Source organism: Notechis scutatus, chromosome 6 (assembly GCF_049901735.1).
Source record: "Notechis scutatus isolate UNSWTSFEM ecotype Mainland chromosome 6, rNotScu1.2, whole genome shotgun sequence".
Classification (NCBI taxonomy): Eukaryota; Metazoa; Chordata; class Lepidosauria; order Squamata; family Elapidae; genus Notechis; species Notechis scutatus.
In genome coordinates this window covers 79,770,817-79,792,518 of record NC_142014.1, presented here as the reverse complement: position 1 = coordinate 79,792,518, position 21,702 = coordinate 79,770,817, and the positions used below count along the sequence as shown (strand labels likewise).

Here is a 21,702-nt window from a genome sequence, read left to right as displayed (position 1 = left end):
TCCTGGGGATTGGCCTAAAGTCACCCAATGGACTTTCATGTCTAAGGCGGGTCTAGAACTCACCATCTCCTGGGGATTGGCCTAAAGTCACCCAATGGACTTTCATGTCTAAGGCGGGTCTAGAACTCACCGTCTCCTGGGGATTGGCCTAAAGTCACCCAATGGACTTTCATGTCTAAGGCGGGTCTAGAACTCACCGTCTCCTGGGGATTGGCCTAAAGTCACCCAATGGACTTTCATGTCTAAGGCGGGTCTAGAACTCACCGTCTCCTGGGGATTGGCCTAAAGTCACCCAATGGACTTTCATGTCTAAGGCGGGTCTAGAACTCACCGTCTCCTGGGATTGGCCTAAAGTCACCCAATGGACTTTCATGTCTAAGGCGGGTCTAGAACTCACCGTCTCCTGGGGATTGGCCTAAAGTCACCCAATGGGCTTTCATGTCTAAGGCGGATCTAGAACTCACCGTCTCCTGGGGATTGGCCTAAAGTCACCCAATGGACTTTCATGTCTAAGGCAGGTCTAGAACTCACCGTCTCCTGATGATTGGCTCAAAGTCACTGAACGGGCTTTTATACCTACAGGCGGGACTAGAACTCACCGTCTCCTGGGATTGGCCTAAAGTCACCCAATGGACTTTCATGTCTAAGGCGGGTCTAGAACTCACCGTCTCCTGGGGATTGGCCTAAAGTCACCCAATGGGCTTTCATGTCTAAGGCGGGTCTAGAACTCACCGTCTCCTGGGGATTGGCCTAAAGTCACCCAATGGACTTTCATGTCTAAGGCGGGTCTAGAACTCACCATCTCCTGGGGATTGGCCTAAAGTCACCCAATGGACTTTCATGTCTAAGGCGGGTCTAGAACTCACCGTCTCCTGATGATTGGCTCAAAGTCACTGAACGGGCTTTTATACCTAAGGCGGGACTAGAACTCACCGTCTCCTGGGGATTGGCCTAAAGTCACCTAATGGACTTTCATGTCTAAGGCGGGACTAGAACTCACTGTCTCCTGGGGATTGGCCTAAAGTCACCCAATGGACTTTCATGTCTAAGGCGGGTCTAGAACTCACCGTCTCCTGGGGATTGGCCTAAAGTCACCCAATGGACTTTCATGTCTAAGGCGGGTCTAGAACTCACTGACTCCTGGGGATTGGCCTAAAGTCACCCAGACACCTTTCATGACTTAGGTGGAACTAGAACTCACCGTCACCTGGTTTCTAGGCCAACACCTTTACCACTATACCAAGTTGACATTATTCATCATTATTTATTCCTCAATATTCTTTGTGCATTTGAGAATTTGGGGGGAAACAGCCCTCCTGCCCCCCCTCCCCCTCCCCCCCCGTTGGGCTCCAACTCACCTTCTCCTCTCTTGCACCGCCGCTCACATCTCTCCTTAGAGGGAAACTGATTCACGTTTCCGCCGCAGCCTCCATAGATGAAGGGGCGGCAGGTGTCCGTTTCCGGGTGAAAATACCACAGCACCACGTACCGCAGGCAGGCGCCCTCGTCCATTGGGAAGGCGCAGGGATCTGCAAGGCAGGAGAAGCCCCCACCCAGGAAATTCAGACCGCTAAGCCGGAGGGAGGGAGAGACGGAGGGAGGGAAGGGAGGAGAGAAGAAAGGGAGGGAAGGAAGGAGGAGATGAAGGAAGAGAGGGAGGGAAGAGAAAATTAGGGAAGGAGGGAAGGAAGGGGAGATGGAGGAAGGAGAAGAGAAGGGAAGAGAGAAGGGACGGAGGGAGGAAGGGAAGGAAGAAAGAAGTGGGAAGGGAAGGGAGAGAGAGAGAAGGGAGAGATGGAGAGGGAGAGGGAGGGGGAGGAAAGGGAAGTGAAGATAAAATTAAGGAAGGAGGGAAGGAAGGAGAGAAGGGGAGATGGAGGAAGAAAGAGAGGGAGGGGAAGAGAAGAGAGAAGGAAGGGAGGGAGGAAAGAAAGAAGTGTGAAGGGAAGGGAGGGAGAGATGGATAGGGGGAGGGAGGGGATTGTAAAATTAAGGAAGGAGGGAAGGAAGGGGAGATGGAGGAAGGAAGAGAGGGAGGGGAAGAGAAGAGAGAAGGGAGGGAGGGAGGAAAGAAAGAAGTGGGAAGGAAGGAGGGAAGGAAGGGAGAGATGGATAGGGAGAGGGAGGAAAAGGAGAGGGATGGGAAGATAAAATTAGGGAAGGAGGGAAGGAAGGGGAGATGAAGGAAGGAAGAGAGGGAGGGAAGAGAAGGGAAGAGAAAAGGAAGGGAGGGAGGAAGGGAAGAAAGAAAGAAGTGGGAAGGGAAGGAAAGGAAAGGGAGAGATGGAGAGAGGGAAGAGAAAATTAAGGAAGGAGGGAAGGGAGAAACAAAGGAAGGAACAAAGGAACGAAAGAAGGAAGGAGGGGGATAGAGGAAGGAAGAGAGGGAGGGAGGGAGAAGGGAAGAGGGGAGGAAGGGAGAGAGGAAAGAAAGAAATGGGAAGGGAAGGGAGAGGGGAGGGTAGATAGATCCAGGAGAGATTTCCCAAAAGCCCCGTAAAAGAGTTGCTGCCGCATTAGATTCGTTGAACATTTGTGACATTCGGCGTCAGTTTTTCTCCCAAAGGAGAAAGAAAGAAAGAAAGAAAGAAAGAAAGAAAGAAAGAAAGAAAGAAAGAAAGAAAGAAAGAAAGAAAGAAAGAAAGGAAAGAAAGGAAAGAAAGAAAAAAGAAAGGAAAGAAAGAAAGAAAAAAGAAAAGAAAGAAGGGGAAGAAAGGAAAGAAAGGAAAGGAAAGAAAAGAAGGAAGAGAGAAAGAGAGAGAGAGAGAAAAGAAAGAAAGAAAGAAAGAAAGAAAGAAAGAAAGAAAGAAAGAAAGAAAGAAAGAAAGAAAGAAAGAAAGAAAGAAAAAAAGAAACCCAGTGATTCACCTCCTCCCAGGAAGCCCATCCATTACCTGCCTGATCCTTCCCGCTGCTGCCCTCAAGGCAAGGGGAAACTTTCAGCTAATGGGGGCATGGAAATAAATAAGCTGCAATTCAGACATGGATCATTATGGGCTGCCACAAGGAGACCCACCGACCACCTCCCCCTCCTCCTGCCTTTACGAGACCCCCACCCAGGAAAATGCCACGGAGATGATGGCCAGGGAGGGGGAGGGGGAAGGATGGGTGGAAAATTATGATGGCTTCTTTTGGCGGGGGAGGGGGCGCAATTTGGGCAAAACATGTGTGTGTGTGTGTGTGTGTGTGTGTGTGTGTGTGTGTGTGTGTGAAGGTAACTGAAGCGCCAACAAGGCTGTTGGAGGGAGGAGAGAAAGGAGGAGGGGAAGGGAAGGGAAGGGTGCTTGGACTTTTGAGAGCCGAAATTCTCAACCTGAGCTACTTTGAGGTGAGTGGACTGCAACTCCCAGAATTCCCGGCTGGGGAATTCTGGGGGTTGAAGTCTGCGCATATTCAAGTTGCCAACATAGTAATCTACCTACTTACCTTCCTTCCTTCCTTCCTTCCTTCCGTCCTTCCTTCCTTTCCTTTCCTTCCTTGTCGCCCTCCTCTCTTCCTTCCTGCTCAATAGTTTTCTTTTCCTTCCTTCCTTCCTTCCTTCCTTCCTTCCTTCCTTCCTTCCTTCCTTCCTTCCTTCCTTCCTTCCTTCCTTCCTCTTTCTTTCTTTCCTTCTTTTTCTCCCTCTTCCTTCCTGCTTCAATATAGTTTTTCTTTGTTTTTCTTTCCTTCCTTCCTTCCTTCCTTTTTCTCTCCCTCTCTCCCTCCCTCTCTTCTTTCCTGTCTCAATGTTTCTTTCTCTTTTTCTTTTCTTTTTCTCCCTCTTCCTTCCTGCTTCAATATAGTTTTTCTTTGTTTTTCTTTCCTTCCTTCCTTCCTTCCCTTCCTTCCTTCCTTCCTTCCTTCCTTCCTTCCTTCCTTCCTTCCTTCCTTTCCTTCCTTCCTTTTTCTCTCCCTCTCTCCCTCCCTCTCTTCTTCCTGTCTCAATGTTTCTTTCTTTCTTTCTTTCTTTCTTTCTTTCTTTCTTTCTTTCTTTCTTTCTTTTTCTTTCTTTCTTTCTTTCTTTCTTTCTTTTTCTTTCTTTCTTTCTTTCTTTTCTTCTTTTTCTCCCTCTTCCTTCCTGCTTCAATATAGTTTTTCTTTGATTTCCTTCCTTCCTTCCTTCCTTCCTTCCTTCCTTCCTTCCTTCCTTCCTTCCTTCCTTCCTTCCTTCTTCTTTTTCTCTCCTCTCTCTCCTCCTTCTCTTCTTTCCTGTCTCAATGTTTCTTTCTTTCTTTCTCTTTCTTTCTTTTCTTCTTTTTCTCCCTCTTCCTTCCTGCTTCAATATAGTTTTTCTTTGTTTTCCTTCCCTTCCTTCCTTCCTTCCTTCCTTCCTTCCTTCCTTCCTTCCTTCCTTCCTTCCTTCCTTCCTTCCTTCCTTCCTTTTTCTCTCCCTCTCTCCCTCCCTCTCTTCTTTCCTGTCTCAATGTTTCTTTCTTTCCTTTCTTTCTCTCTCTTTATTTCTCCCCCCACCGACCATCAGTTGTTCTGCTGTGCCGGGAGATTTAGATTAGCTAGAAAGTAGGAAATCCTTGGATTTCTTGCTTTCTACCTAATCTAAAAGCAGAGCTGAATCTTCCTTAGGACTGAAGCTTCTATTTTTTAGTGCAGACTCAGGTAGCAGATTGCAGAAAGGTAGATCTCTGAGTGAATCTGTGATTCTGTGAGCAACTCAATCTGCCTGCCTGCTTTGCCTGATTTTGGGTAAAAGTTGCTTTCTTTTTAATTAGAAAAAAATATTTACATACAAGCCATGCCCAGCCAGTCACGTGACCACCAAGCCACAGCCAAAAATTAGGCCACGCCCAGAGAACTGGTTGTTAAGAAATTTGAATCCCACCCGTGCACCCAGTCTGTGAACGGGCTCAACTGGAGAATCTGGTTTATGAGACACCCGGGGGGAGGAGGAGAGGAAAAAGGGTCACAGGGGACTGTAAGTGACATAGGCCAGAGTTGACTTCATCCAGGGCAGTGGCCAGTATGTCGCCTCTAATGAATCCTTTGAAGTTTTTTGAAGTTTGGCTCAAGAATCATGATTTAATTAGGGCAACTGCTGAAATCCTGACAGCCAGGGGACTTTGAAGGTTGAGTGGAGAGAGTGTGTGTGTGTGTTTGTCTACCCAATACCATCCCAGTACCTTTCTGCTTCCCTTCTTTGGTTTTGGCCAGTGGGTCTTCTTCTGACGGATCTTGGGACAGAGCGGCCTCCTCTGCCATCTGCTGGGCGTCTGCCAAGGAACTGGACTCTGCCGGCCATTCGGCTGTACAGATGCTTTTGTCTGCAGGAAAGGAGGGAGAGGGAGAATCAGGAAACCAGCCTCTTTATGGCTGCAGGGATTTCTCACCATCTTCCTTCGTTGGAGATCCCCTGGGCACGGGAGGATGAGAGACAGCAAGATCCAAGACGTAGGACAGCAGAGTTGGAAGGGACCTCGGAGGTCTTCTAGTCCAACCTCCTGCTTGACCATTCCAGACAAAAGGTTGTCCAGTCTCTTCTTAACGACCTGAAATGAGGGAGCACTCACAACTTCTGAAGGCAATCTGTTCCATCCCTCCATCTATCTGTCTATCCCTCTAATGCATCTTCTCTCTTTCAGCTATCTATCTATATCTATCTATCTATCTATCTATCTATCTATCTATCTATCTATCTATCTATCTATCTATCTATCTATCTATCTATCTATCTATCTACCTATCTCTATCTATCTATCTATCTATCTATCTATCATCTATCTATCTATCTATCTATCTATCATCATCTTTCAAACTGTATCTATCTTTCAATATCTATCTTTCTTTCAATCTGTATCTATCATTCAATCTGTATCTCTCTATCTATCATCTATCTTTCAATCTATATATCATCTATCTTTCAATATATATCTATCTATCATCTTTCTTTCAATCTCTATCTATCTTTCAATCTGTATCTCTCTCTCTCTATCATCTATCTTTCAATCTGTATCTATCTATCATCTATCTTTCAATATCTATCTATCTATCTATCTATCTATCTATCTATCTATCTATCTATCATCTTTGTATCTATCTATCTATCTATCTATCTATCTATCTATCTATCTATCTATCTTCTATCATCTATCTATCTATCTTCTATCATCTATCTATCTTCCAATCTATATCCATCTATCAAGAACCAGAAGATGGGTGGACTTCAACTCCCAGAATTCTCCAGCAACCTCAAGAACTTAAAGAGGAATGGACTTCAACTTCCATATTTCCACAGCTTTCTCAAGAACCAGAAGAGAGCTGGACTTCAAACTCCCAGAATTCCCCAATTGCCTCAAGAACTTGAAAACAGGTGGACTTCACATCCCAGAATTCCCGCTATCTCAAGACCTGGAAGATAGCTGGACTTCAACTCCCAGAATTCCCCAGCCAGCATAACTTGAGAGCTTTAAGACTTGTGGACTTCAACTCCCAGAATTCCCGAGCTAACATGACTGGAGGAGGAACGCAGGGAGTTGAAGTCCACCAGTCTTAAAGCTGTCAAGTTTTGAAGAGCCCTGCGAGCCAAAAAAGCCCCAAGCCGGGTTGTGATGTGAAAATAAATCACAGACTTTTGTCCCTCTGTATTCTGCTGGCCAAGAGGATTGTTTTAAATTAAGATTCTGCAGGGAAACCATCCCCCGTGCAACCCCTAAGGTCAGGGGGGCCGCCCGCCTGGCTTCTGCTACGATTCGTCTGGATTAAAAAAAAAAAAAAAACGGGATGAAATTTCCTCGGCCTGTTGGGGATGTGGCTGCCATTCAAATTGATCCAATTTACAGCTCTTACCATCCTTCCTGCTCATCTCACTCCTGACGATAACCTTCACGTCTTCGGCCTGAGCGGAGAGAAGCACAAAAGCCAAGCTTCAGATTCCACAACAGGAATGGTTCCGGTCAGTTTCCCCTCCCTTCTTCAAGTTTCTTCAGCCCCATAAGCATGCGAAGCAAATAGCAAGAGCCCTTAGACTTATCTACCGCTTCATGGTGCTTTCCAGCCCTCTCTTAAGCGGTTTACAGAGTCAGCCTCTGGCTCTCCCAACAATCTGGGTCCTCATTTTACCCACCTCGGAAGGATGGAAGGCTCAGTCCACCTTGAGCCTGGTGGGATTGAACTGCTGGCAGTGGGCAGTGAGGTGTCTCTAATACTTTATTCTAACCACTGGGCCGTCAGGACCCACTCTCCCTCCTCCTTCTTCCTCCCCTTCCTTCCTTCCTTCCTTCCTTCCTTCCTCCTTCCTCACTCCTTCCTTCCTCCTCACTCTTTCCCTCTCTCCCTCCCTCTCCTTCCTTCCTTCCTTCCTTCCTTCCTTCCTTCCTTCCTTCCTTCCTTATCCTCTCCCTCCACCCTCCCTCCCCCTCCCTTCCTTCCTTCCTCCCTCCTCCCTCCCTCCTCCCTCCCTCCCTTCCTTCCTTCCTTCCTTCCTTCCTTCTTCCTTCCTTCCTTATCTCTCTCCTCCAACCCTCCCTCCCTTCCTTCCTTCCTTCCCTCCCCTCCCTCCCTCCTTCCTTCCTTCCTTCCTCTCTCTCCCTCCAACCCTCCCTCCCTCCTTCCTTCCTTCCTTCCTTCCTTATCTCTCTCCTCCCTCCCTCCCTCCCTTCCCTCCCTCCTTCCTTCCTTCCTTCCTTCCTTCCTTCTTCCCTCCTTCCTTCCTTCCTTCCTTCCTTCCTTCCTTCCTCCTCTTTCCTCCCTCCTCCCCCCTTCCTTCCTCCCTTCCTTTCTTCCCTCCCTCCCTCCCACTTCCTTCCTTCTTCTTCCTTCTTTCCTTCCTTCCTCAGCACTTATCAATAGCACTTATATAACGCTTCACAGCGCTTTCCAGCCCTCTCTAAGCAATTGACAAAGTCAGCCTTTTGCCTCCAACAATTGGGGTCCTCATTTTACCCACCTCAGAAGGATGGAAGGGGGAGGGAGGGAGGGAGGATGGATTTCTCCACCACTCAAGATCAAAAGGACCACGAGCCACCATTTTCCAGAGTTTTCCAAATATCTGACCCCTTAAGGAACCTGTCATTTCCCCAGAGCGGTGGCTCCTGTCAGCTGTCCATCCTTCATCCCGGTTAAGCGGCTGACAGACGGACAAATTCTGCAGGATTATATCTCAACCTCCCAGCTTGACAGCCTTGAGTTTCTCACTGAACCGCTGCCGGTGATCCTCGATTTACAACCGTTTGTTGAGCGCCCACGTAAAATCACAACCACACCAAAAAAAAAAAAAAAGAGCAACCCACCCCCTGCGGCTGTTTTTCACACTTACGACCGTGCCAAGCGTCCCCCTACGGTCGCATAATCAAAAACTGAGACACAACTGAGTCATATTTATGACGGTTGCAGCGTCATGGGATCACCTGAAAAAAAAACCTCCCCTTTTTGCTGCCTTGCGATGAGCAACGTTGAATGGGGGCATCCGGATTCACTTAGTGACCGCCTGGTTCATTTCCACAACTCGCATCGATTCGCTTGAACAACCGGGTCGGGAAAGTTGACAGATTTGGCAGGCGGCTCGTTTAGCAACCGCTTTGCTCGCCGGTGGGAACGCTGGTTCCAGTTGTGGTCGTAAGTCAAGGACTACCGGTAATCTGAAAGAGGGCAACCTGGAGGTGCCATCACTTACCGAAATTCCAGGTTCTCCTTTTTCTCCCTTCTGGCCAGCGAGGCCTTCTTCTCCCTGTGAAAAAAGATGCCAGTAGTAGCCAAAGATGCCGCACCATCGGATTGGCCCTGCCGGAGATTCAGGACCTCAACCCAAAAGACCAAATCTTTTATGATGAGAGCTTGAATGAGAAGCTCCTCCTAGAACAAAAGTCTCCATCTTGATAGCTTTAAGACTTGTGGGCTTCAACTCCCAGAATCCCCCAACCGACATGCTTTGACATGGGTGGACTTCAACTCCCAGAATCCCCCAGCCAGCAGGCTTTGAGATGGGTGGATTTCAACTCCCAGAATCCCCCAATCGGCATGCTTTGAGATGGGTGGACTTCCACAGAATTCACCAGCCAGCATACTTTAAGATGGGTGGACTTCCACTCCCAGAATTCCCCAACCGGCATGCTTTGAGATGGGTGAACCTCAACTCCCAGAATCCTCTAGGAAGCATGCTTTGAGATGGGTGGACTTCAACACCCAGAATTCCCCAGCCAGCATACTTTAAGATGGGTGGACTTCCACTCCCAAGCATACTTCCCCTCCCAACCCGGCATGCTTTGAGATGGGTGAATCTCAACTCCCAGAATCCTCTAGGAAGCATGCTTTGAGATGGGTGGACTTCCACTCCCAGAATCCCCTAGGCAGCAGGCTTTGAGGTGGATAGACTTCAACTCCCAACAGAAGGAAGACCCACCTGGCCCAGAGATGTACAACCGGTAGGAGTACACAGGGCTGGGCTTCAAAAAATTTAACTGGTTCTCTGCCTGGTTGCTGGGTGGGCGTGGCCATGGTGGGTGTGGCCTAGTCGGCCTCCTGCACCATGGCGGGAGGGGTGCTTTTGCCCTCCCTGGGCTCTGGTGGCTTTCCTTGAGCCTCTGGGAAGGTGAAAACAGCCTCCCCAGGCTCCGGAGGCTCTCTCGAGGCTGGTTTCTGGCCTTCTGGAGCCTCCAGGAAACCTGTTTTTCATCCTCCTTGGGCTCCAGCTCTGTGGAGGCCGGAAACAGGCCCATTTCTGGCTTTCCAGAACTTCCGGGAGGCCTGTTTTCCATTCTGCCCGGGCTCCGGAGGCTTTCCTCGAGCCTCTGGGAAGCCTGTTTCCCTCCACTCCGGACTCCGGAGGGTCTCTGGAGGCTGGAAACGGGCCCATTTCTGCATTCCTAAACTTCTGGGAGCCCCATTTCCCCTCTCCCCAGGTTCCGAAGGCCCTCTGGAGGCCGGAAACGGGCACGTTTTCAGCCTTCCAGGAGCCTCTGGGAGGCCTATTTTTCACCCTCCCTGAGCTCTGGAGGCTCTGTGGAGGCTGGAAACAGGCTCGATTCTGCCTTTCCTAAACTTCTGGGAGGCCCATTTTTCACCCTCCCCAGGCTCTGGAGGCTTTTCCTTGAGCCTCTGAGAGGCACATTTTCCCCCTCAGGTCCGAAGGCCCTCTGGAGGCCGGAAACGGGCACATTTCCAGCCTTCCGGACCCTCAGGGAGGCCTGTTTTCACCTTCCCCAGGCTCTGGAGGCTCTGTGGATACCAGAAATGGGCCCATTTCTGGCTTTCCAGAACTTCTGGGAGACCCATTTTCCATCCTGCCCGGGCTCCGAAGGTTTTCCATGAGCCTCTGGGAGGCCCATTTCACCCCTCCTCGGGCTCCGGAGACTCTGTGGAAGCCAGAAAAAGGCCCGTTTTTCCATTCTGCCTGGGCTCCAGAGGCTTTCCTCGAACCTCTGGGAGGCCTGTTTCCCTCCTCCCCGGGCTCCAGAGGTTCTGTGGAGGTTGGAAACAGGCCCATTTCCGGCCTCCCGGAGCCACCAGGAGACCCGTGTGGAGACTCCTGGGAGGGGCAAGCTGGGCGGGGCCAGCCAGTCATTGCAACGACCAGTTCGGCGAACCAGATGTAAAATTAGCAGCCGGTTCACTTGAACCGGTGCGAACCGGTAGCAGCCCACTTTGGGGACTACAGAAAAGGACCTTCTAGGGATCTAGGGGATGGCCTCTTCTCTATGGAACATCTTTCCCCCAGAAATACAGACTTCAGGATTTCAGATTTTCACATCTACTCTCTTGACGATCAAATCCTCACCATTCCTCCTTTCTTGCCAGGAGTCCCTGGGCGTCCCCGGAGGCAGAGCGAGGATTTTCCTCTTCTTCCTCTTTCGCCCTGAAAGCAGAAAGGAAGACTTTGTTGAAATACAACATGTCACTTACGTCATTATCCCCTTGTTAATTATTTCTTTGGTATGCCGCCTTTGTTTTTGCAAATCATTCCAACACGTTTTCCTCCTCTTATTCCCAGAACAACAATAACAACACCGTGAGGTGGATTTGGCTTAGAGAAGGGTGGACAGGCCCAAAGTTACCCAGCCGACTTTCATGCCCAAGGCGAAACTAGAACTCACCGTCTCCTGGAGATTGGCCCAGAATCACCCAGCTGGCTTTCATGCCTAAGGTGAAACTAGAACTCACAGTCTCCTGGTGATTGGCCCAAAGTCACCCAGTTGGCTTTCATGCCTAAGGTGAAACTAGAACTCACCGTCTCCTGGTGATTGGCCCAAAATCACCCTGCCGGCTTTCATGCCTAAGGTGAAACTAGAACTCACAGTCTCCTGGTGATTGGCCCAAAGTCACCCAGTTGGCTTTCATGCCTAAGGTCACCCAGCCCAGAATCACCAGCTGGCTTTCATGCCGAAGGTGAAACTAGAACTCACCGTCTCCTGGTGATTGGCCCAAAGTCACCCAGCCGGCTTTCATGCCTAAGGTGAAACTAGAACTCACCGTCTCCTGGAGATTGGCCCAGAATCACCCAGCTGGCTTTCATGCCTAAGGTGAAACTAGAACTCACCGTCTCCTGGTGATTGGCCCAAAGTCACCCAGTTGGCTTTCATGCCTAAGGTGAAACTAGAACTCACCGTCTCCTGGTCATTGGCCCAAAATCACCCAGCCGGCTTTCATGCCTAAGGTGAAACAAGAACTCACCGTCTCCTGGTGATTGGCCCAAAGTCACCCAGTTGGCTTTCATGCCTAAGGTGAAACTAGAACTCACAGTCTCCTGGTGATTGGCCCAAAGTCACCCAGTTGGCTTTCATGCCTAAGGTGAAACTAGAACTCACCGTCTCCTGGTGATTGGCCCAAAGTCACCCAGCCGGCTTTCATGCCTAAGGTGAAACTAGAACTCACCGTCTCCTGGTGATTGACCCAAAGTCACCCAGCTGGCTTTCATGCCTAAGGTGAAACTAGAACTCACAGTCTCCTGGTGATTGGCCCAAAGTCACCCAGTTGGCTTTCATGCCTAAGGTGAAACTAGAACTCACCGTCTCCTGGTGATTGGCCCAAAATCACCCAGCCGGCTTTCATGCCTAAGGTGAAACTAGAACTCACCGTCTCCTGGTGATTGGCCCAAAGTCACCCAGCCGGCTTTCATGCCTAAGGTGAAACTAGAACTCACAGTCTCCTGGTGATTGGCCCAAAGTCACCCAGCCGACTTTCATACCTAAGATGAAACTAGAACTCACCATCTCCTAGCGATTGGCCCAAAGTCACCCAGCCGGCTTTCATGCCTAAGGTGAAACTAGAACTCACAGTCTCCTGGTGACTGGCCCAAAATCACCCAGCCGGCTTTCATGCCTAAGGTGAAACTAGAACTCACCGTCTCCTGGTGATTGGCCCAAAGTCACCCAGCCGGCTTTCATGCCTAAGGTGAAACTAGAACTCACCGTCTCCTGGTGATTGGCCCAAAATCACCCAGCCGGCTTTCGTGCCTAAGGTGAAACTAGAACTCACAGTCTCCTGGTGATTGGCCCAAAATCACCCAGCCGACTTTCATGCCTAAGGTGAAACTAGAACTCACCGTCTCCTGGTGATTGGCCCAAAATCACCCAGCCGACTTTCAAGGTGAAACTAGAACTCACCGTCTCCTGGAGATTGGCCCAGAATCACCCAGCCGACTTTCATGCCGAAGGTGAAACTAGAACTCACCGTCTCCTGGTGATTGGCCCAAAATCACCCAGCCGGCTTTCGTGCCTAAGGTGAAATTAGAACTCACCGTCTCCTGGTGATTGGCCCAAAGTCACCCAGCTGGCTTTCCTGCCGGCTGGCTGGGGAATTCTGGGAGTTGAAGTCCACCCTTCTTAAAGTTACAGAGTTTGGGAAACATTGATTTAATGGGGAAATGGAGAAAGTAGTGTAAAAAGTTTGGCCTAAGCTGAAAAAAAACCCTGCTTCCTCCCCCCCACCTCTTTCTCATTCTAAAGTGCAGGAGATGAATAATGGATTGAAACGAAAGGCTAAATTTAAATTCCAGTTGGCTGTTCAGAAAAAGAAAAAAATTCCCAAGAGTAAATGCACTTTAATAAATGGAACGAAGATTGCAGAGAGGCGACAAAGTTTAGAAATTTAGAAATCTTGAAAAAAAAAGAAAAAGATGCTAGAGTTTGATTCATTCGCTTTAAAGGGGTCACATTTAATAGTTTTAAGTTTGTTTTATAAATTCGTGATGCCGGCGGAGAAATTTAGTTCGGCCCGGGACATAAAGTTAGAAACAGCTGCATGAAAAAAAAGACAAATGCATACAGAGAGTAGTGAATGTGTCCCTCTGCAGGTAGTCCTTGACTTACGATGGTTCATTTAGTGACCGTTGGAAGTTACAATGGCCCGGAAAACACACTTAGGACCGTTTTTCACACTTAAGACCGTTATAGCCTCCCCGTGGTCACGTGATCAAAATTGAGAAGCTTGGCAACTGTGCGATGACCCAGGGTGTGACACAAAAATAATTAAGTCACAAAAATAGAAGAAAGTCCCTTTAATGCCTCCAACTTGGCCCCAATGTCCAATTATCCTCGGCTGGATATCAAACACTTAAAGAAAACAGGCCACATCCAAAGTAAAGTTAATTTGAAATTAAAAAAACCAACGCAAACCATACTGAAGGAATTACTACGGCAGGCAAGGATGATTAATTGCAGACTTCTACCAGATAACACAGCAACCACAGTTGGGAGGAAGCCAAAACGCAGAAAAGAATAATGCATGCTTTACTTCCAGCACCTTTGCCATGTGCAGTTTGTCCTTTTAAACAGTCCTCCCAGCTGCAGCCCATGAAGGGGATCAGGGCCCCTTCCTCCCCCATAGACCATGCCACTCACGTTTCTCCCTTATCTGATCCTCCCTGCGTGCCCTAGGATGAAGAGGGGATGGGCCTGGGTCTTCCTCTGAATGCCCATTCAGCCTGTGACCTTCCCCAGTTTCTTCCACAACCACCAGAGCCACACCCCCACTCCCTGTCAGGCATCTCTCCCACTGAGTCAGTCTCCAACAGGAGCATGGCAGCTTCAGCAGCTGCCGCACAGCACTCTGCTGTGCCACACAAAGCAGCTGTGCTTCAAAAGCAAAGGATAAAGGTGGGTACAGGAGCCCAGGCGGGTGGGTGGGCCCAAGAGCAGAGCGGCAGAGAGAACCAGTTTGGTTTCTGCTGCTCATCGCCACTACCGGCTCGGCCAAACCGGGCTGTGAATCGGTAGAATACCACCACTGGTTAGGCAAATACCTGGCAAGCAATCAATCTTCATTACTTTGCATGAGAGAACTACAGTGGAGATAGAACACGAGGAGAGGAGGATATGCCCTCTCATGGCCTCCTTTATATAGACAGCTTCTTAAAGGGGCAATACCTCTGCTGACCCATCCTCAGTCTTAAAGCGGCAATAACTCTGCGGTCTCACCCTCATTGCATCAGCTTTTACAGCAGCCTTACAACAGCTGGTCAGCTATGAAATCTTCAATATCTTAACAAGCTGCATTCACTGAATGACGATGTTTCCTAAGTTCAGAATTGCAGGGATTCACTTAACCAATGTTGCAAGAATAGCGATAAAATGAGGCAAAACTCACTTAATGAATGTCTCCCTTAGCAACAGAAAGTTGGGGCTCGATTACGGTCGTAAGTTGAAGACCACCTGTACCGATGGGGGGCTAACAAGAATTGCATTGCAGAAAATTCCAACTCCCAACTTCCTTCTTACCTGCGATCCTGGATCACCTGGTGGGCCTTGGTCCCCTGGTGGCCCGGGGACGCCCGCCTTTCCAGGTAGGCCCAATTGTCCCTTGAAGCCAGCCAAGCCAGGCACCCCTTTAGCACCCTGAAAATTCCCACAGAGAAATAATAATGGTGTTGGAATGAACATTTTTAAAAATATCAGTTGTTGTTTTTTTTGGTCAAGATGAAGATTTTTTTTTTCTCCGTTGTTCCCGGGAATGAGACTGGGTCAACATTCCAGAAGTACAGATTTTGGTGGGACGTTAGGATGGTTTTTTGGTTTTTGGCATGGGATGCGGTGGCTCCGTGGCCAACGGAGCCACATTCCCACTTCCTGTCAGCTGTTGGTCTTCCTCCTCTGACGCAGACTCTTGACGGGGGCATGATAGTAACTTTCCCCTAGGAGGAGGGAGGGAATGGGGATTTTGTAGTATATCCTTCCCTTGCTACGCCCACCAAGCCATGCCCACAGAACCGGTAGTAAACAAAATTTTTTGAATCCTTTCTCTGCAGAGAAAGCTCACCTCGAACAAACCATTATTGGAGAAAAGGTGACGTCCCCAGAGCAAACGAGGATCCGGATAATATTGTTTCTTTTATTTTTCTTATATGTCTCCATGTATTCATAACTATGTTTTTACTTATACCTATTATCTTGTAAGCAATGGACAAACCAAATAAAATAAAATAAAAAAATAAAAATAATAAAATAAAATAACCTTGTTTGCAAGGGCTTGTTTATTTTTTGTTGTTAAGTTTTATTCATTTTATTAATAGGGGTTGATGGATGTCCTACCACGCACTGACCTTTACTAAGATGATGTCTGCAGAGCTCACCTTTTCTCCTTTCTGTCCGAAAATGCCCTTTCGACCATCGTGGCCGGACAAACCACGCTCGCCCTAAGCAAAGCGCAAAAGTCACGGTCAGCTTGAGAGAACAGAGTAGAATTCTCATAAAAAGGAGTTAAATAATGAACAATATAAATTGATATGGATTTATGAATGAATATTAGAATTGTATAATTGGTTAAGCATTGCAAATACGACTATTAATATAGTACGTACAAAAAATAAATAAATACTTTATTGGGTTTTTTTCATTTTACATATCTCTATTACTTAATAAACAGTACTGTGACATTTTATATACATATTCATATCCTGATACAAACTATACATATTATTACTATACCTTCTATATCTATTACATACATTTTCTTTTCTTATTTCTATGGTCAATCCTATGACACAATTTCTTCCATATTGCATAGTATTCTGAATCTACTTTTCCTTTTAGTTCCATGGTCAATTTATCCATTTCTACGCACTCCATTTTTCTTAAAATTGCTAAACCTTCGGATGGTGTGCAATCTTTCTTCCAAGTGATGTTAAGAATATAGAGATTGACATAAAAATAACATATGGTTAAGATTGAATAAGTAAGATTGATAATTTAATAGTATAAAAGTACTAATACCAAATTAGATAAGAATCTCAACAGTGCTAAATATGAACAAAAACATATTTGTTTTAAAATGTAAAACACTCTGGAACCACATTGTTCACACAACGATATGTTTGTTGAAACAAAAAATAAAAAAACGTATTTACAAAGGAATAGAATAGAATTCTTTATTGGCCAAGGGTGACTGGACACACAAGGAATTTGTCTTGATGGAGTAAAATAAAAATAAAACTCCTGAAAGCAAGTCCCCAAACTGGATTTTTTAAAAAATAATTATTTTTATTTTTTCTTAGTTTTTTACAAACATATCAGCGTGTGAACAAGGTGGCACCGGAGTGTCTTACATTTTAAAACAAATATGATAATATTCTTTTATATTTAATACAGTTGACAATCTTATAACATTTAACATTAATACACATATTTTGTTAAATTATAATCTTTCATTCTTTGGTTATTCCCCATTTCAATATCTTTATTTTTGTGTCATGTTCTAAATATCCCTCTTTTAACTGTGAATAAAATATTATTAATCGTATTTGTAGTGTTTAACAGACTTAGGTAATTCTAACAATAATTCACCAATTTATATTAAGTTATAATCTTCCATTATTTATCTCCTTTCTGATTTTTAATTATGCCGCTGTTATATATATTTTAAAAATATCCCTTTTCTAATCACATTTTACAACTTATTTATTCAAATAAAATAGTATTCATCCTATTTATGTTTAACATGTTATATAATTCTAATAATAGTACAGGTGTTTTTATTCAATTATAATCTTTCATTATTATCTTATTCATATTCCAAACTGGATTTAAGGGCTACACTTCCAAATGCAGTTAACAACCGTTGCAAGTTACAACAGCACTGGAAAAAAAGTTACTTATGACCGTTTTTCACACTTACGACCATTACGTGGTCACGTAATCAAAATTTGGACACTTGGCAAGTGGCTAATATTTATGATGGTCGCATCTCCTTCAGCGACCTTTCCACCGGCAAGGTCCATGGGGAAGCCAGATTCACTTAACAACTCCGTCACTAACTGAACAACTTCAGTGATTCGCTTAACCAACGAGGCAAAATTCACTTAACAACAGTCTCGTTTCATGAGGGAAATTTGTAGTCGTAAGTCGAGGACTAAAACCGGTACCACGAGATGGAACATCGCAAGATTCGTTTTTCTCGCCATGCGTGCATGAATCTATAGATCTGAACTAGACTGGGCTGTTTTTTCTGTGTCATACAATATATGTGGGTATATAGATAATTTTGTCTTTATTTATTTATTTTGTCATGTTTATGTAGTGTGTATTGGAGGTGGTGACCCTTTGAGAGCTGTCTGCAACAAAATTTCATTTTAATGTATGCCAATTAACGTATGTTCAGAATGACAATAAAGTTATTATTCTATTCTATTTTTATTTCTATATTCTATTCTATTCTATTCTATTCCTATTCTATTCTATTCTATTCTATTCTATTCTATTCCATTCTATTCTATTCTATTCTATTCTATTCTTATTCCTATATTCTATTCTATTCTTATTCCTATATTCTATTCTTATTCCTATATTCTATTCTTCTATATTCGATTCTCATTTCTATATTCTATTCTATTCTATTCTATTCCTATTCTATTCTATTCTTATTCCTATATTCTATTCTATTCTTATTCCTGTATTCTATTCTTATTTCTATATTCCATTCTATTCTATTCTATTCTATTCTATTCTATTCTATTCTATTCTATTCTGTTCTATTCTATTCTATTCTATTCTATTCTATTCCTATTCTATTCTTATTCCTATATTCTATTCTTATTCCTATATTCTATTCTTATTCCTATATTCTATTCTTCTATATTCGATTCTTATTTCTATATTCTATTCTATTCTTTTTCTATATTCTATTCTATGCTATTCTTATTTCTATATTCTATTTTAATTTCTATATTCGATTCTCATCTCTATATTCTATTCTATTCTTATTCTATTCGTTCACATCTCTTCTAGTGCTGGTTGGGGAATTCTGGGAGCTGAAGTCCGCCTATCTTAAAGCACCTTAAAAAGATTCTGCATTTTACCTTTGATCCCTGGATTCCTTCTGCACCTGGGATTCCTGGTTTGCCAGTGATGCCACCTTCCCCCTGTACACCGAGGGGGATACAGATAATTTATTTAAGCCCAATTTCCATGAAAACATGGGCCCAATGCCCCTATTTTTCCCCCTGGGATTATACAGCTGCCCCCTGCAACTATTGGAACAAACTGAAAACTGCCATGCTTGAGATGCATAGGTCACATTACGCAAAGCATAGAAAAAGATGAAGTAGCAAGTGAGGGAGGGTGGAAGGAAGGAAGGGAGGGAGGGAAGGAGAAAGGGATGAAGGGAGAAAAGAGAGAGGAAGGAGGGAAGTGAATGAAAGAAGGAGAAAAGGGAGGGAGGGAGGGGGAAAGAGAGGAAGAATGAAGAAAGAGAGGAAGGAAGAGAGGGAGAGGGGAAAGAGAGGGAGGAAGGGAGAAGGAAGGAGAAAGGAAGGGAAGGAAAGGAGAAAAGGCAGGAATGGAGGAAGGGAGAGAAGAAGGGAGGGAGGGAGAAAGGAAAAAAGGATTAAAGGGGGAGAGGAGGAAGAGAGAGGAAGGGTGGGAGGAGGAAGGAGGAAGGAAGGTAGAGGAAGACTTTTCGTTATACAATTTGGGATTATTATTATTATTTTGTAATTTAATCAGGGAAGGACAAGAGGGTGCTTACCTTCAATCCATTGGATCCGGGAGACCCCATCTTTCCTTGCAAGCCGCGTAAACCCTGAGGATAAAGACGGTAAGAATCCTCACCTTATGACCGCAATGGAGCCAAAATATTTCTGTGGCTAAGCGAGACATTTGCTAAGTGAGTTTTGCCCCCTATTACGACCTTTCTTGCCTCTGTTGTTTTGTTTTGTTTTCATGTTTTTTTAAAATTTTATAACATATAAAAATTTCATTTCTGGATAAATAGTGTGCTGTCTGGGTACATATATTCTTAGGAAATAATGAACATGTCAGGGTTCCGGCAGTTACTCCAATTAAATCATAAGCCTTGAGCCACACTCCCAAAAACTAAAGAGGATTTATTTGAAGTTAACATTCTACTTCCGGCACTAACCTGGGCGTAGCCAACCCTGAGATACGTAATTCACTGTCACCCTTGATCCTGCTTTCCCCCCCAACCTCTCTGGGTGCATCATCCAACGAGTCATCACTCATGCTCTCCAATTAGATTTTTGTGCAAAAGCTTTAGTCATCTAATCAGTCTTTGAAGAAAATATGAGTGGAATGTACTTTCGATTCCACACTGCTGCCTGCTCTTTGAAACTCCCACACCCCCCACTTCATTCTGTTGTCAACTATAAAACGTGTATACAAAATGTTCTATGAGTTGACAGAACAAAGTGTTTACAACAGTTTTCATTACATTGGTATTAGTTCAATAAAAATAAAAGTAAAAGTAAAAGTAAAAGTAGTAATAATAATAATAATAATAATAATAATAATAATAATAATAATAATAATAATAATAATAATAGAAAAAACATGAGGCTCATTTGCCTCTGTTGTTAAGCGAGTCACTGCACTTGATGAGTTAGCAACCCAGTTGTTAAGTGAATCTGTCTTCCCCCATGGATTTTGGCTTGAAATAGAAGGTTGCAAAAGGGAATTGCTTGACCCCAGGATGTTGCAAACATCGTAGATATGAACCAGATGCCAAGAATATTGATCCACACGATCTTGGGGCATGCTGCAAAGGTCATAAGTGGCCAGGTTTGAGAAACTCCAGATTAAAAACCTTGTATCATGTCCCTGTTGGAATCTGATTCCAAGGGGGAGGTTCAGCAGCTGACAGTGGGTGGGAGTGTGGCTCCTGAGGAAACTGGGGAAGGGCAAAGTCCGGCTGGGCAGAACAGGGGAGAGGTAGAACAAGGGAGAGGGAATTCAGAGGAAGACCCAGGCCCACCCCCTCTTCATCCTAGGGCACGCAGGGAGGAACGGAGAAGGGAGCAACATGAATTGCGTGGCTTACGGGGGAGGAAAGGGCCCTGATTCCCTTCATTAGCTGCAGCTAGGACACAGTGTTTAAAAAGGGAGATTGCACACAGCACCTTACTGGAAGCAAAGCGTGCATTATCTTTGTTTGTCAAGTCTTATTCGGATTCTGGCATCCTCCCAACTGTGTGTGTTTCGTTATCTTTTGAAGCCTGCAATTCCTTATCCTGCCCTGTCTAGTTAATTGCTGCAGCTAGTGGTTTGTGTTGGTTTTTATTTATAATTTAGATGTACTTTGGGTTCGGACTGAATTTCTTCCCTTTAAAAACTGAGTTTTTTCTCCAGCCGATGATAACTGGACATTGGGTGCCAAGTTGGAGGAATTAAAGGGACTTTACCTACTTTTGTGAGTTTGTTGCTTTTGTGCCACGCCCCTTTGGGTCATCACACCTTGCTTTAAAACACAAGTTACCTTTGAACCTTTCCGACCGGTGTCCCCAGCCATTCCAGGAAGTCCTTTTTCACCCTAAAAAAGACAGAATCAACACAATTCACTTGGGTGGAAGAAAAACAGCAAAACTCACATACAAACTCCCCTCCCTGACCCTCCCACCCCCCACCCCAAATAAAATTTTTGAGGCGCATAATAAAATTTGTTCCATTGCTAAATCTGGCTAATGTCCGGTTTGCTTCTAATGGGTACTTTTTAAATTTGGGGTTGTGTGAATTTTCAGTGGAAGATTGTTTAGCTTCTGGTATTGGTAAGATCTAACCCCAGTGTCAATTGAAGCTGTGTATTAAGTGGGGTGGGGGCCCATTTAGCGTCAGCCCCTTACATCAAGCCTTACCGATTGCAAGCTCAGAGAGCACCAAGGACCCCAGAATAGTAGTAATTGTTATTGTTATTGTTATTGTTATTGTTATTGTTGTTGTTGCTCCTCTTCTTCTTCTTCTTCTTCTTCTTCTTCTTCTTCTTCTTCTTCTTCTTCTTCTTCCTCTTCCTCTTCCTCTCTTCCTCCTCTTCTCCCCTGCAAGTCCCACTCCCTTCTAGCACTGATGATGCTACCTAGTTTGTTAATGAAATGCCTGCAAGAAAAACAATCACGCTCAGAGAGCACCAAGGATCCCAGTTGTCCTAAAAATCCTTACCGGATCTCCTTTTTGCCCCTGTAGGCCTCGATCTCCTTTTTCCCCTTTCGCTCCATTCCTCCCATTCAGACCCGCAGTTCCCTGTAAAAAGTCAATTTGATTTGAAGATAGATATAGATAGATAGATAGATAGATAGATAGATAGATAGATAGATAGATAGATAGATAGAAATAGATACTGAGAGAGAGCGAGACAGAGAGACAGATGGATACCGGATAGATAGATAGATAGATAGATAGATAGATAGATAGATAGATAGATAGATAGATAGATAGATAGATAGATAGATAGATAGATAGATAGACAGACAGATGGATAGACATGGATAGATAGATAGATAGATAGATAGATAGATAGATAGATAGATAGATAGACAGACAGACAGACAGATAGATAGATATT

General features: G+C 45.1%; 1 protein-coding gene across 1 annotated transcript in view; it reads right to left on the bottom strand.

The window, feature by feature from the left end:
• Positions 1 to 21,702, bottom strand: part of LOC148130263 (uncharacterized) — a 50,415-nt gene that overhangs the window by 1,226 nt on the left and 27,487 nt on the right. Inside the window, exons 16-25 of the mRNA XM_087969076.1 lie at positions 20,623 to 20,676; positions 18,880 to 18,933; positions 18,212 to 18,274; positions 15,491 to 15,553; positions 14,640 to 14,756; positions 10,703 to 10,780; positions 8,603 to 8,656; positions 6,778 to 6,826; positions 5,115 to 5,255; positions 1,359 to 1,529 (exon numbers count right to left, since the gene is read on the bottom strand). Coding sequence (XP_087825202.1) covers positions 1,359 to 1,529; positions 5,115 to 5,255; positions 6,778 to 6,826; positions 8,603 to 8,656; positions 10,703 to 10,780; positions 14,640 to 14,756; positions 15,491 to 15,553; positions 18,212 to 18,274; positions 18,880 to 18,933; positions 20,623 to 20,676 — 844 coding nt within the window. The remainder of the gene's footprint in view (positions 1 to 1,358; positions 1,530 to 5,114; positions 5,256 to 6,777; positions 6,827 to 8,602; positions 8,657 to 10,702; positions 10,781 to 14,639; positions 14,757 to 15,490; positions 15,554 to 18,211; positions 18,275 to 18,879; positions 18,934 to 20,622; positions 20,677 to 21,702) is intronic.